At 46.3% G+C, this 16,109-nt stretch overlaps 1 protein-coding gene across 19 annotated transcripts in view; it reads right to left on the reverse strand.

Moving 5' to 3' along the window:
• Nucleotides 1-425: 425 nt before the first annotated feature.
• Nucleotides 426-16,109, reverse strand: part of PPP6R3 (protein phosphatase 6 regulatory subunit 3) — a 126,713-nt gene continuing 111,029 nt past the window's right edge. For 12 of the 19 annotated variants that reach the window (XM_067748025.1, XM_067748027.1, XM_067748028.1 and 9 more), the window contains 6 exons: nt 15,136-15,289; nt 13,640-13,746; nt 12,085-12,235; nt 6,300-6,317; nt 5,907-6,026; nt 426-2,664 (listed from right to left, as the gene is read on the reverse strand). In XM_067748025.1, the coding sequence (XP_067604126.1) occupies nt 2,613-2,664; nt 5,907-6,026; nt 6,300-6,317; nt 12,085-12,235; nt 13,640-13,746; nt 15,136-15,289 (602 nt within the window). In that variant the 3' untranslated portion in view covers nt 426-2,612. Of the gene's footprint in view, nt 2,665-5,906; nt 6,027-6,299; nt 6,318-6,431; nt 6,457-12,084; nt 12,236-13,639; nt 13,747-15,135; nt 15,290-16,109 lie in introns of those variants that run through there. The other 7 variants (XM_067748041.1, XM_067748039.1, XM_067748037.1 and 4 more) reach the window with 2 other exon arrangements.

Genomic DNA, 16,109 nt, shown 5'->3' on the forward strand with positions numbered 1-16,109 from the left:
GGAGGGAAAAGGAGCAGCTGTGACACAGCATCACGTTCTAAACACCACTATGGAACACCTGAGAAATTTTGCCTCCAAAGCTACCTCCTGGGGCCGGATGCCAAAACCCCAGGCTGGGGAGGTGTTATACACGGAGGACAGACACAGCACAAGCTCGCAGCAGATCCCCTGAACAAAGTACACGGAGCCCCTGCGCGTCGGGCTCTGGCTGCTCCTGCCATTTGGGCAGGACAAGCCCCCGAGCCCGCGGACAGCAGGCTCTTTCCTGGGTGCAGCTGCTCGGCCTCCCCGGCGCAGGATCTGGTGCATGCAGCACGAGAGCTGGTGTCAGGAAGCCTGACCCGTCAAAAACCAACGGTGGTTCTCTCATTAAGGCCCCACACCCTGTCTAGTTATTAAAGCCCAAGCAAGGTACAAGAGAAGACTTCTAGAAACAAAGAATCAGGCTTTATTTTGTTGTCGTTTTTTAATACAGGTATGGTGTAGTAGACATCTGTTAGTCTCGCATTCAGTATGGCCAACCCACAGAAATGAAAGTAGAAACTCAGTGAGCTTGTGCTCGCTCCTGCCCCCGGGGCTGACACCCTCCCACCCCCAACAGCCTTTGTGCTGCCCACCCATGCCCCCTCCCTGCCACGCGAGTCGAGCAGAACAAAACACCACCCCAAGGAGAAACCCTGAGTGCCCTTTCATCAGCAGTGGGTGGGATGAAATAAGACACCGTGTTTACCTTGGGTGGGATGGAGAAGCCAAGCAAATCCAGACGGTACAGGGGCAGCGCGTGCACCCCTGGAGCCAGGTCGGTGCCCACAAAGCTCTCCACCAGGCGAGACAAGAGCGTGCCGTCCTTCCACAGTCCCCGAGGTCCGGGCCGCATCAGTCAGCATCCTTGAGACAAGCGAAGGGCGCCCTGTCCTCTGGCAGTGCTAGAGTCCTGGGGAGAGCACCCGAGGACAGTGTCTTCTGAGAGGAGCTCCCAACAGAAAGGGTCCCTGAGGAGGCGCGCAAAGGCCAGGCACAGCAGCCCTGCCGTCTGTCCCAGGGGCACTGCCGACTCCACTGTCCTTGAGGGCTAGGTCTGCCTCGGGAAACCTCATCAAAGGTTTCCACACCATTTACAATGGAAAAGTAAATCAGAAATAAGGCATTAGACATTTGATTTTTTTATTTCCATATGCAATGTAATGTTTAGGCACGCTGCTTGGGATGCTACTTCTAAAAAAAATCGTTGGCCATTTTTCAGAATATCCTTTTGGTTTTAAATACTGGTCAGGAAAAACAAATGATGTAAAAATACGTGAATAATTTTCTATTACAGAAATGAAAAACTGATTTGCATCTAAAAGTGCAGGAGGTGAAGTAATTTAACCCTTTCACCAGACAATATGGCAATATACAATATATTGCTTCAGCTGTTTGAGAAGGCTGTGATGTATTTTTATACTGACATAGAAAATTATAAATTACACTGAATTAGTATCCATAATCACTATATATGTACACAAACCAGTTCTTAAAAAAAAATACACTGGTTTAGAATTTACGAGTGAAAACCTCACAAGGTACAGTAAAACAATTAACATGCTCAGGTGCCAGATTTTGATTTCTAGTTTAAAAACACTAGCCTGTAAAATGAACGCACTCTAATTCCATTAGCAGCACGAGCATTTTCCCACTGACTTGCCTAATACGATTTAGGTATGTGAGATACGCAGATTGCTCTGAAACTTTCATTGGTGTTGCTTGTTAACAAGGTAAATTTTGGTGAATGGGTTAAAAGGCAGATGAACAACCAAAACAAAACAAAAAACAAAAACAAAAAAAAACCCAAACCACAAGCCATGTACACTCCAAATATTCTAGTGTTTCACCTGTAGGGATAATCAGTTCAAGCAAACAAGACTTTAACAGAACATATGGCTTTACAATAACATCAATTTATCAACTAAGTTGTAGCAATAAATACTTAATCTCTACCAATAGACTTACATTTTTTGATCCGCTTTAAACAATACAGAAAACAGTTACCAATCAAAAACTGGTTATAAAAAGAACACCAAGTATTTCTTATGCAAAATCACTTTTGTAAGTTAGAACAACCAAAATAACACTTAGAGGGCATCTCAATCCTATAACTCCTCGCCAACCTGGAAGAAAAATGAATTCAGAACTTTGTACAAGGTGAAAAATGTATGAAAACTGCCTAATACTTTGGTCACACTAATAATTGTCAAATAGTTATGTTTCAAATACAATAGATCTGTGTATTCACTTTTATAAAACTATTCTTACAGCCATTTTAACTACAGTATTACTACTATTGTTACATGGGTGGCAAGGTCTTATTTCACAGGCTACCCATTATTTAGAACCATACAATATAAACATACGCAAAAATTCTTGGTATTTGTCAATGTGCAATATTTGTACACTTCTGGGTTTCTCTGTACAACGTCTTAGACTCTAGAATATAAAGGTTGCTGGTCCTGATCCCTTGCAGAGTGAGTGCAGCAGCGGTGGCTCGGTGGGCTCCCGACGCAGCCCTGGACCCCGCACGGTGGCGCCTGCGGTCCCCGGTCAGCAGCAGCAGCAGCGGCAGCGGAGCTCGCTCATCATACGGGGCCGTTAACCGCCGCATCGCCCGGCATGCTCGACTGCTCAGTCCTGCGGGGTGAGACCAACTCCGTGTAGCTCCCCGAGGGTGGGGAGCGTTTATTTGCATATTGTCTACGCAGTGCCTAGCACAAAGCCTGCACTCAGCAGTTACTTCATGAAATGCTTCTTAAATGCATTTTCCTAAAGCTCCAGAAAATCTAACTGAACAGCTCTAAGCTTCAGCTCCGGTGAACTAAGCACTTAGCAAGGGCTGCAGAGGAGCGGGGGCTCCGTGAGACCCACCACGCCTCAGCCTCTCAGAAGCACAGGGACAGACTGGTCAGTGGTCCCCGAACCTTCAGGAGCTATTTGCTCATCCCTCCTTCAAAACAGCTCGTTCTCTGTTCTGTATATTGCAATCCATATAAAATTTCACTTGATAAAAATAGGGTTTTGCTACTGGGGGCTGGGGGTGGGGAACGACAAAAGTTTGTAAAAGGACCAACTTTGAGAACAAAGGTGTGCATTTTAACACGTGCTCCCCCGAAGCAAACATCAGGGGTGATGCTGTGGGGGGCAGGGGTGGGCGAGAGGGGGATATGAAAGGAACAAAGTGGTGACAGGGTACCCAGGACCTTCCTGCCGAACTACAGTGTGACCTACGTCTTATGAACGAGACTTGGGAAAAGATGTTTAGAGCTGAAATTGGGAAGCACAAGCACTCTTGAACCGGCACTCCAACTTTACAGAGTGCTCCAGACCCCTGCTAATCCTAACAGAGACCCACGAAGTTATAGCTCCACTCACACAGCAGACTCTACCTACATTCCATGGTGTCTCAATGTATCACAGAGACACAGGCACCAGCATTCTGGAACCAGACACAGCCGGGCACATGCCCTGCCTTCGCCACTTACAAGCTGTGTCTTAACCTCTCTCAGCTCAGTTTTCTCCCCCTGTAAAAGGGGGACAATAACCCCCGCCCCTGCAAAGAGGTAAGTATACAACGTATGCAAGGTACCTGTTTGCACACTGCTGGCACAGATACCATGCATACTTAATACTGAAAAATAAAATTTTGTGGCAATGAAAAGCTCTACGTGCAATAGTGCACATCTGTCAACCTCAAAAATAATATTTGGTTGTGACAGGAACCATCTCGGTAAGACTGCATACAGAAAGTCCCAAATGGCTATCTTCATTGTCAACAGTGCCGTAAGCTTTTAGAATGCACGTGTGACACATCAGAAAACCTACCTCTGTCCCCGCCAAAACAGCAGCTCAGATGCCCCGACTGCCCTACCTAAAGTGGGACTTCTATTCCTTCATCCAGCTTTATTTATTCTTCATGTCCCTATATGTTATCTGTGGGGTCTGTTTTGCTACTGTTTTATCACCAGGCCTAAACCAGTGGCTGCTGCACTCATATGTGTGTTGGATGGAGGAAGGACAGGCAGACAAGTGATGCCCCCTCTTCTCCCACTGGCTCTCCCCACCTTTCTCCTCCACTGCCTGAGTCCTGCAGATCAGGAGAGGCAGGGCTCCACATCCCAGATGTGTCTCTGCACGAAGAGCAAGTGGGTCCCCCGAGGCAAACACTTCTGCACTCCAGAGCCCAGTAACCGATCCCACAGGCTGGCTGTATCACTCATGTCAGAGAAACCAAGAACACACTCCAGGAGCAACGACTCCAAAGTGGGACAGGTTAGATATCTTGTAGGCAGCTCTCCATATAAAGGAAATTTACAGGGAGACACTAGGGAGGTGACAATGACTGCTTAGGTTATTACACCTACAGAGGACCTTTGAAAAAACATACCAAACCCTAGGCAAAAAAGTGACTTGCCCAAACCCTTAGATGCACAGCTGGGGCTGGCTCCCCTGCAGCCGGAGTGCCATCCCGTCTCCTCCTCCCAAAGCCACCACTAGAGCCAGCACGCACAAGTAGTTCTTATAATTAATTTGTTTTATACACACACACACACAAGTTTTTAATTACAAAAGCAAACCCCTCATCCCAGCTGTAATTTCCATGAGAGAAACAAAAGCAGGGTTTCCTACACTATGAACATACAGGTTTACTGACCAGTGAACAGAGAGTGCCCCCTGCTGGTTCCCACTGGTTACACTGCCCCTAAAATGCCTAGATTTGGGGGCATCAGGTGAGAGGGAAAGTACTTCTCGGAAATGGCTTTAAAAGTTACTTTATTCCTTATGGAAGGAATATACAAACTTGGATATATTTAATTAAAACAGTTCAGTCTGCGCAGCACTGAGCGAAGGTCCTTGTGGTCCAAGGGCAAGTCCTGAACTTCCCACACAAGCTCTGGAGCAACAGGAGGCCGCCCTCGCCCTGCCTGCGGGGCTGCACACAGCCCAGGGTGGCCCTTGCGGGCTGGGGCTCTGGCTAGGCCTGTCCCTCCAGACCACGGGCTCAGTCTAAGCAAAAGGTGACTAGAGGGCTTCCCTGGTGGCGCAGTGGTTGAGAGTCCGCCTGCCGATGCAGGGGACACGGGTTCGTGCCCCGGTCCGGGAAGATCCCACGTGCCGCGGAGTGGCTGGGCCCGTGAGCCATGGCCGCTGAGCCTGCGCATCCGGAGCCTGTGCTCCGCAACGGGAGAGGCCACAACAGTGAGAGGCCCGCGTACAGCAAAAAAAAAAAAAACAAAGTGACTAGACAGATAACGTCGCATTTCAAATCCCTTGGCTCCGGTGGTGGGATTTTCACACCTCATCCGGACAAGATAAATATTTTGCAAAACAAAACCAAAGAGGGGCTCGTCTGAGAGTGGAGAGCATTCAGCCACACATATGAAAGGGTCTCCAGGAAAGCCCTCCCGTGTGTCACGTGGACACATCTGTGGGAACCGGGCACTAGGGAGCCGCTTGTGTGTGCCTGGCAGCTGGGTGACTATGGCACTGAGGGAACCCAATCCTGGAAGGGCTCAGTATCAGCCTCAAGCTGGTGCCTCATCAAGAAAAAAAAAAGGGGTGGGTGGGTGGGGTGGGGATATGCCAGCATGAGAGACCCCTCCAGCCCAAATAATTTCTCAAAGAGCCAGTGATGTTACTGAATCTCCGAAAACCAGTTAGTTTTCAGTTTCTGCAGTAGGAGATGAACTGTTACGTCTAAGTTCTCAGCTCAGTCACCCTGATTACCATTCGGAACTGAGAAAATGCTTCTGTGCAAGTCACTGAACACCTGAGGACAACGGTAACGACCCCCCACCGCCATACCAGCTTCCCTCCCAGCTCCCAGGAGACAAAGCCAGAGCAGGGCCCAGGCAGGATGGCCGGAAGCAGGTGGTTACCTCTGCTCTGGGCTGCTGCTGGGGGGCCGGGGGGCTGCAGACTTCCCCTCTGCCGTCTCCAGGCTCTCCGCCACATCTTTACAAGCAGCATCTTGAGAGGTAGACAGTTTTCCTTCCTCACTGCAGTAAAGAGGACGACAGGCAGCGTTAGACGCCCGACGCGGCAGCACCGGGTGGAGGAGGAGGGCGCATGCACTTGGCTCTGGAAGTCATGGCGGCCATGGATCCAAGCCCCGGGGCTGAGCATGCTGGTGGGTGGGTGGGATCACAGGGACCACAGACACGACTGGGAAACCATGGAAGGGGAGGATCACACACAACTGGGAGCCGAAAGAGGGACCATGTAATGCAGCTGGTGTCTGGTAAAGAATGGTCCCCCATCACTGTACATACCGGTAGGATTTCAACACTCTGAAGCCAAGTGTGCAAAACAGAAAAAGAAATGTACAAGAGTTTCAGAATACTCCTATAAATGAGGTATTTGGGGGAATAATATGTCCACGACTGCACATAAGCAGAACTGCAGACTCGGTGAAGGTGTCAAAGGAACCTGTTTGAAGGAATGAGTCTTTAGTTCAAGATTTCTGCCTTCAGGGCCAATCCCCCACCAGCTTGCTGGCTGACGTCGCGTGAGCCACGCAGCCTGAGCCAGGGTGAGCTCCCGAGCTGTCCTCTGACTGCGTGAGAAGGACAAACCATGAGGGAAAGAGAGCCAGGAACAGTGGCCAGAAAGGTAAAAACTGGTCCTGAGGGGTCACAGAGAGGCTTGGGGAAACAAAACATGAAAGGATGATTTTCCCCTTAGATAGAGCTCTTGCAGAGAAAGACAAGGAGCAAATGCTGTCAACTGTCTGTGGGCGGGGAATTTAGACTTCTGCCTATCTTGTGTCTGGCATTCCCATTTTGACACAATTCAAGACGGCACTAAATTGAGCTTAAGGGCAGCTAAAGGTTCCCTCTGGGACAGTCCATCATTCTCAGTGTGGGGTCCTGTCCCAGATTTGCTTAGGAAAAACCTCACTTTAGGATGACTTCTCGGTGGCTTTCAGACGGGTCTGGCAACTTACAAGGAGGAAAGTGAACGGAAGTCTAGTTCATTACTCCTCCTAATTTATCCCCATTCTCCACTCCCTGCCCACCAAAGCAACTATCCTGATGTGTTCAATACATGTTACTTTCATTCTTGTGCGTGTATTCTGAGACACATCACTGGCCTGGAACCGCACACCTCCCTGCATTTATCTCTGTACCAGCACAGTCTGGAGGGCCATCTTTTCCTGCTGCCTGTAGCACAGCATCCCACGGTGCACACCTCCCGTTCTACCGCGTTCTCACAGCGACCGGTGCCTCTGTGCACAGGGCTGCAACGCTGCCACTGCCTGCTGGGGCCCCAGTGGACCCGCTGGGACACTTCTCGGGGCTCTACACCCAGGAGTGGAAAATGCTGGTCACCCTTCCAGCCAGCATGCCCACCAGCAGGGCGACAGGACTCCTGTAGCCCCAGAGCCCCACCAATACTCAGCATTTCCCACCTTTCCAATTCCTGCCAGTCTAGTAAGAGGTGTCTGATATGAATGAGTTTTGAGTATCTCTTCTTAGTTTTGCCCCTTTGGGTTTCCTTGTCTGTAAACTGCCTAATGATATTTTTTGCCCATTTTCTGATTTGGGTTTTCTACATCTCTTCCTTACTGGTTTGAATATTAAATGTTAATTTCTGACTGATTTACAGCTGTAAGCTTTCCCCCCCTCAATTTGCCATCTGTCTCTTAATTTTGTCTACAATACTTTATTAGCCAGAAATTCTTAAATTTGATGTAATCCAATTCTATTCTTTGCATGAGGTTTATGCTTTTGGAGGTTGCTTTTTTTTGAGGTTGCTTTGTTTTGTTTTGAAAAAGAAGTCCTTTTCTGTCCACAGGTCAGGATACACTGCATTTTCTTCTAACTACCATGAGACTCTGGCCACATCACTTAACTCCAGTATATCATTTTCGTCATCTGGAAAGTGGGAGGATAGCCATGGTACTTATAGGGTCCTTGAAAGAAAGAAACGAGCTAACACGTGAAAAACATCTGGCACAGCGCCGGGCACACAGGAGGCGCTGCACGTGTGCTCTCACCCTTCGTGCTCAGGCTTCACTGAGTGAGCCCGCCTCCGTCACCTGCTGCGCCATCCGCCTTGGGACTGAGCTCCCTCTCACCACAGTGGCCCCTTTAGCTATCTGTGTGCTAATATTACACTGTTTTAAGTATTTTGACTTTGCAGCATGACCAGTACTGCCAAGGTAAGTCTCTTATTTAACCTTTCTATGGCTCTCTAAGCAATTTGGGAAACTTTTTATTCCACATGAATTTTAGAATATGCTTATCAAGTGTCTTAAAAATCCAACTGAAATTGTGACTGGGACTGCACTAAACTTACAGATTAATTTGGTGATGGTGGGTGTCTCTGCAGCACTGAGCTGTCCCATCTCGTGATGGCCTTCACTTGTCCAGATCTTCTTCTGTGGCTCCTCTTATTAGCACTTTCGAGTTTTCTCTATAGATATCTGGGTTAAGATAATTCCTAAATAATTTATAGTTGGATGTATTTTGTGACTGGCACTTTCCTTTTTATTCTATATACAACCTAGTTGCCTATTACTGATGTAGAGAAAGGCTACTGATTTTTTAAATTGCTCTCTTACCTGGCAGCTTTGCTGAAATCTTACAAGTCTGCTACTGACCTAGCTGTAGTTGATCATTATCACCTGCAAATAATCAGTTTCATCACTTCCTATCTCATCTTTACCTATACCTCTATTTCTTTTTCCTTTCTTATTAACACTCCCCAGGACTGCCTATACAGTGGCAGTGACAATGGGCATCCCTATTTGCTCCTTCCATGAAAGTTAATGCAACTAAAATTTCTTCATTAAGTACACTTTTTGGTGTAGTGTTTTGGTATTTAGCTTTTACCAAGTTAAGGAAATTCATTTCTCTTCCTGATTTGCTCAGTGTTTTAATCATATATAGCTTTTTTCAAAAGCTTCATCAAAAACATCAAATGACCTTCTTTCACTCTATTAATATGCAGTGAATTACACTGACAGATTTCTTGATGCTGAACCATCCTTGCAGTCCAGGGATAAACTCTAACTGATCATTATGAATTAATTTTAGTATACTGTCGGGTTCAGTTAGCAAATATTTTATATAGGATGTTTGCATTTAATTTGCTTGTAAGTGACATAAGCTGATCATTTTCCGTAATTATCCTTATTTGTTTTGGAATTAAGATTTCACTGCCTCGTAAAAAGATAAAGGCACCTTTTGCACTTTTTCTATTTTCTGTAACAATTTAGATAGGAATTAATAGATTAACATGCATGGAGGGACTTCCCTGGCGTTCCTGTGGTTAAGACTGCACTCCCACTGCAGGGGGCATGGGTTCCATCCCTATTTGGGGAACTAAGATCCCACATGCCTCATGGCACAGCCAAAACAACAAACAACCAAACAAAAATGCATGGAATAGCACTGAATCATTACTGTCACTGACGCGAGGCTGAGGCTGACCCGTTAGTCTGCTCCTTGTTTTCCTCCACCAATAATGGCTTGTTTGTACTCTTTGTCAATTAAAAAAGTTATTATTAGATTGTGTCTCTTCCTTTGATATTAGGTTCTTCCTATATCCTGCTACTGCATGTTTCTTTGCTGGTTACGGCTTGTCTTTTCATTTTATTGTGTCTTTTGGAATACTAGAAATTAAATAAAGTCAAATTTATTAATCTTTCCCCTTATGGTTTGGCTTTTTTATGGTTAAGAAACCCTTTACCATAAAGTTGTAAGATACTCTCTTATGCTGTCTTCTGAAAGTTGTAGTTTTGCCTTTCATACTTATGTTGAGAGAGAGATTTAATCTTATTTTTCTCCAACATTGGATAATCACTATTTATTAGTCCCTTCCTTCCTCACCAGCTTATGTCACCCTAACACGTAAGTGTAGGGGGTCTGTCTGTCTATCTGTTTGTACAACTCTGTGCCTAGGTCACACGCATCATCTCAATAATAGTGAGTCTTGCTGCCTAATACAGTGAAGCCCCCTTACTTTACTCTCTTTAACATGATCTTGGCTATTCTTGGCTCCCCTTGGTCTTTCTCTGGGACTCTCACAATCTGCTTCTCCCTTTCATAAAAACTCCATTGGGATTTTGATGAGAAATACGTTCATTTTATAGATTAATTTGTTAAGAAATGCCAAAGATACCGTCCCATAGCAAACATGGTATATCTCCCTATTTATTTAGGCCTTTGTTTTTTTTCAGTCTTAGTTATCGACAACGTTTAACTTTTCATTTAAAAAGGGGGAGGGACACATCTAAGACATCTTGTGTTGGCTTATAAGGTGCAATTGATTTGTGGGTTCATCCAGTAAACTTGTTAAACTTTCCTCATAATTCTAATATTTACCTATAGATTCCACTGGAATTTTTTATGTAGAAAATCATAACCTACAAACAAACAGTAACCATTTTATCTCTTTCAAATCTGTTTTTATTTATGCTGCATGTGCTAAGACCAGCAGCGCAGTGCTGAAGAGAAGCAGTCACTGCAGGGTTCGCTGTCTGGGTCATGTCTTTGAAGGGACTATTTCTTCAAAATAATGCTTCACCGTTAAGAATAAAGTCTGCTGTAGACTTTCAGTAGACACTTTTATCAGTAGCTATTTTCTATTCCTAGGTTGCTAAATAGTCACAAACAACTTTAATTTTTATCAAATGCTTTTCTGTCTACCGAAGGTCCAAAGGGTTTTTATCCTTTTATCTGTGAATTACCTTCAATAATCTTTACAATGTTATAACATCCTTACATTCATGCGATACATCCTTGGTCATGACTTAAAAACACATTGCTGGATTTGGTTTGCTAGTTTTTAACTTTAAAGTGCTCTACATATAGACCCACATGTGAAATTAGCCTACAACTATTTTTTCTTTCATACTTTGCTTGACTTCATGAGTTGGGAAGCATTACTTCTCGTGATCTGAAAGGGTCTGTGTAAGATGGAGACCAGAGCTCTAAGCACTGGTTCAGTTGCAGTCTGTAGGTTTTTTTTGTTTTGTTTTTGTTTTGCGGTACGCGGGCCTCTGACTGTTGTGGCCTCTCCCGTTGTGGAGCACAGGCTCCGGACGCGCAGGCTCAGCAGCCATGGCTCACGGGCCCAGCCACTCTGCGGCATGTGGGATCCTCCCGGACCGGGGCACGAACCCGTGTCCCCTGCATCGGCAGGTGGACTCTCAACCACTGCGCCACCAGGGAAGCCCAGTCTGTAGGTTTCGACAGAACTTTTTCATTACTCTTTCAGTTTTAAGTTTTTCATCTTCATTATGATTCCTTGTTGATCCATGAGTTTAGAAGTGAGGCTAATTTCCAAATATGTTTTTTTAAAGCTATCATTTTGCTACTGAATTCTGCTGACTGCATTATGTCTGGAGAAAATGATCTGTATAGTACCAAACCTTTGGCTTAGATGGTCCAAGCTTTGCAGCCTGCCTGTATCCAGTGCAATTCCTATCATGGCTAGAAATTGTCAGTTTTTTATACTCACGTATTTTGAATCCATCAGTGTTCTGAACCTACAGTCTTCTAAACACTATTAAAAGGGGAGGGGTGGGACTTCCCTGGCGGTCCAGTGGTAAAGAATCCTCCTTACAATGCAGGGGACGCGGATTTGATCCCTGGTCAGGGAAGATCCCACATGCCGTGGGGCAACTAAGCCCGTGTATCACAACTACTGAGCTCACGCACCTCAACTAGAGCCCGCATGCCGCAGACCACAGAGCTCGCGTGCCACAACTAGAGAGAGAAAACCACACGCTACAACTAGAGAGGAGCCCGCGCGTCGCAACGAAAGACCCTGCGTGCCTCAATGAAGACTCAACGCAGCCATAAATAACTACATAAATAATCTTTAAAGAAAACGGGGAGGGGGGGGGAGGACCACTTAATGAACCAAACTCCATCTCTTTGTAAAGATTCAATGAATTTAACGGAGATATTAGAAAGATGTCAGGCTAATGTCTGAACCCACATTTGAATCAAATTAAAGCTGTTAGTATCTGCGGTCTCTGTCCCCTCTGCCTCCCCCCGCCCTTCCAACAACCTGCAGCTGCCAGCACACTGTAGCCCTGGTTACCTTTTGAAGACCGCGGTTTCTGTCTTGGCATCCACAGTGAGGCTCAGAGTTTCCTTCACGCCGCCATTCATCACTGTCTCAGTTACCTTGTCTGTACTTTCTGCATCCTCCTCTCCATCAGAGCTGGCTTCCATGGCCACACTGCCTAGCGCTGAAAAGGACACACAGCTGAATGTCACGAACATCTGTGCAGACCCAGCCACCCAACGTTACCTCTACTGCTTGAAGAAGAAGGAAAGTGACATGATCTGCCTGTTGCTGCCTCTTAGCGATGCCCACAGAAGAGAAGTTGCGTGGGTTCCCCACAGCGTAGGACTGGTGAGTCCCCCCGTCTCCCCAGCTACCTGCACACCCAACTTTCTCCCAGTCAACTCTCCTGCCCCTCATGTTCTCCAGTTCCCAGCGCAGGACAGGTGGTCGTATATTCTACAACCACAACCCACCAGAACCCAGTTCATGGTTTATCCATGCACCCTTCTCATTCATCCTTCTCCTCTCACTTGTCCCACACTTGGGTCCTATTCTTTTCTTTTTTTAAAGTTACCTTTTTGTGGTTCCCTGTGGATTATTTCTTTGTTCTATAAGAGGGAACCATGGGGTATACTGGTTATGAGTGTAGGCTCTGAAGTCAGACTTCCTGAATTCACACCCAGCCTTACCACCTTACCACTTACCAACCTCAGAGCCCAGGGCAAAGAACCCAACCTATGCCTGAGTTTTCTTATCCACAAAATGGGGGTATTTGAAGCCACCTGTAGAACCGCTGAGGGACAAATTATGTCATCTATATACAGAATGTTTACAAAATACTAATTTCTGGCTTTATTAATTTCCTGCCCCTTGGGTCCTGTGCCCTCTACCTGTACCCTCATTTCCTTTCTAAGGACTGGCTTCTCTGTTTCCTCCACATACTATCCACGCCCACTCCTCGCCCCCTCACTAACCTCCGTGCTCTCCCCCCACCTCCCACGCCCCTCATCAGGTTGAAAATAGTTCAGGGCCTACGCAAGGAACAAGTGCATGTTTTGAAAAAGATAGTCACTGGATACCCTTGACCATTTCACCTATTCACAAAGGTGGGAAGGAAATAAACCACCAGAGAGCCTGAAATGTGCCCAGACATACACATATGCACCAAGAAAGCAAACTCCAAGGGACGAAAGAGCTGGGTGCAAGATGGGTTTGGAGCACACATGACTAGTTCTGGTTTTATTCACCCTGGGTGCTGTAAGCTAGGCCATTCATCCTTTCTGGGCCTGTTTCCTTTCCTGTCTTGAGGGAACCGAATGACTGGTAACTTAGATCCCTTACTGTTCTAGGATCAGCATGCTGTGGTTCTGGCAAACATACACAACTTCTTTTCCTCAATAGCCCTGCTCACATCAGACCCACCATCTCATTTTCCTGGGTCCTTGGAGCCCCTGAACTTTTTTAAAAACCTGCTTTGTGGACAAAGACAACTTTTCCGATCTAGAAAACTCAGCATAAAGTTATAGTGTGAACCACCACCAAAGGAGCGGCCCACAGGCTGTGCCCCAGCGCTCTCTGCACCCACCTTCCGGCTGCACTGCCAGCGCAGCCACACTGGGCGCCAGCGGGCCCACTGGCTCCGTGCTGGTCTCCATTTCCACTGGAGAACTGCTCCTTAAAGAGTCTTTTGTACTTTTAGAAGAGAGAAAATTCAGAGGTTAGCAGTGAGAAACAGACGTCAGTTATCATTATTCCCAAAAAACCTTTGAACATCAGTTCCAGTTCCACTGGGGAGACACAGTTGGTTATAGACTCCAATGAATGACACACAGATCTAAGCATGGACGGCGGCTTGGAGTAGCAGATGAGTGTGGGTGGGCCGATATTCTGCTAAATCAGCAGGGCAGTCACACAGGGACTTCTCAGAGGTTTCTAGACAGTTTCAAAATGCCCCCAGCCCCTCATGGTCACATAATCACCAGGCTCTCAGGGCTGGCACAGCAGTGTGTACACTGTACAATATGAACTGTATCTGCAGTGCCATTTTTACAAAAATCCTTATCACCTCAAGTCAAACTGCCTAGAGGGCCTGGCCCTCCTAATGATATTTAATGAGAAAACACGGCCTGTGCACAAGGGCTTGTAAAGGTAAACAAGATGCTCCAACAACATTCTCAAGTAACCAGAAGAGCAAGAGCTGGAAACCTGATTGTCCTGCACTGGAAGAGTCAGTGAAGTAATTCATCATATTTTGGAGATATTTTCCATAAATCTCACTTTTACCTCTGAATAACGGCTCGCTGCTATTATTAGAGGTGCTGTAAGGTCGCCTCTTTGGTTTGTCTGTAACGGTACATGCGAGTTCATAACAGTTTGTCTTCGCATCTTTTCCATTAGCCGTGACTGTTTAAAAGCATCACTGGTTAATGGGGAAAGCAACGAAGTCTTTCAAATGGGGTGCTGGAGATTGATTGTTTTTCAGTAGATGAAATAAAACAACGTTAATCAAATCAAAGTAAGTCTAACAAGACATGAAGTCCATGGTTAATACTCAAATGCTGACAATATTATTCAGGAAAACTTCAAAATGACAGGTTGCTGTTACTGAGAATTACAGTTAACAAGATTGACAGCCATACCTGTCACACCCCTTAATTTACAGCACTAGACCAGCTACAAGCGAAATACAAGCTCGTATTATCTATTCAATTCAAGATATATTCTGCATTTTTCTGTAATATTCCACACTGAGGCGTCTGCCAGGAATTCTCTGGCTTCACCTTGTTCCCAAGCCTGTCCCGACACCTTCATCAGCACTGTGCTGACTTGCTGGCCATGCCTCCCCAGCCTACTCTGTTACGATCTACTCCTTTCCCAGTTCATCCTGGATGAAAGGAGGAGGAGGACTGTTCTTCTTGTAACTCATAGCTGTGTCAATCCCTCCCCCTGCTGATGCTCTACCTTGTTTAAGGCACTATATTCAACTTGGAAGAAAATCAAGGTGACCAACAGTGTCAACAACACCCATGGCATCCTCGGTTCTCCTGTGGAAAGCTTTAGAGAGCTGGCGCACATGCTCACCTCAGGGAAGACGCGAACTCGGAAAAAGAAGCCCAGCCTGTCTCCTTAGTCGGCACTGGCTCCTCTGTGCTCCAGACGTCAGAGCCCACAGAGTCTAAGGGAGCACCGTGCGTTGTCTCCATGGGGACATCAAAGCTGGCTGACCAGCTGGGCGCTAAAAAGAGGGGAAGGATTTCATTTTGAGAACACCTCAGTAGTTTACTATAACACAAGTATTTTTCAAAAACAGATGTGCAATGATGAAAAGCCCACAGTTGTGGGCCAAGGGCACTCGAATACACCGTGGGTAGAAGCGGACATGGTACAGCCACTTGGAGGGCAGTTTGGTGACATCTACCCTATTATAAAACTGTGTGTTCCCTTTGATCCCTTGGCAATTCCTCTCTATGATTTTTTTCCAATAGAGATTATCACACAAGAATACAAAGCCACACATAAAAGAACACATTGATGTTAATTTTTTAATTTTGTCAAATGTACCAAGGTTATATTAACATCAGGAGGAAGATGGGTGAAGGGTATACAGCCACTCCCTGACAACCTCTGCAACCTTTCTGTAAATCTAAAATTATTCCAAAATAAATAGTTTATTTTTTTTTAAAGAAAAGCATGCCGGCTATTCAACTGCAGTAAACTGGAAACAACCTTAATGCTTCTCAGTCCACGGCCGGCCACGCTCCACACTCATGCTTTCCACGGCCGCCCTGCAGTCTACTACCATTAGCACAAACAACAGCAAGGCTTCCTGTGACATAATAAGGAATATGTGTTTGGTCTCTGACCACCCACCCCCCAAACCCTTGGAACCTCTGAAGTGACAGACGGGTGCTGATGAGATGACTGGCGGCTGGGGGCTCCTGGACAGCCGCAGGGTGGGGGCCGGCGAGGGGCAACCAGGTGGCGAGAGGGTTGGAACTTTCAGACCTAGCCCACCACCCCTTCCCCCAACCTTCCGGAAGGGCAGAGGGGCTGGA

Source organism: Pseudorca crassidens, chromosome 9 (assembly GCF_039906515.1).
Source record: "Pseudorca crassidens isolate mPseCra1 chromosome 9, mPseCra1.hap1, whole genome shotgun sequence".
Classification (NCBI taxonomy): Eukaryota; Metazoa; Chordata; class Mammalia; order Artiodactyla; family Delphinidae; genus Pseudorca; species Pseudorca crassidens.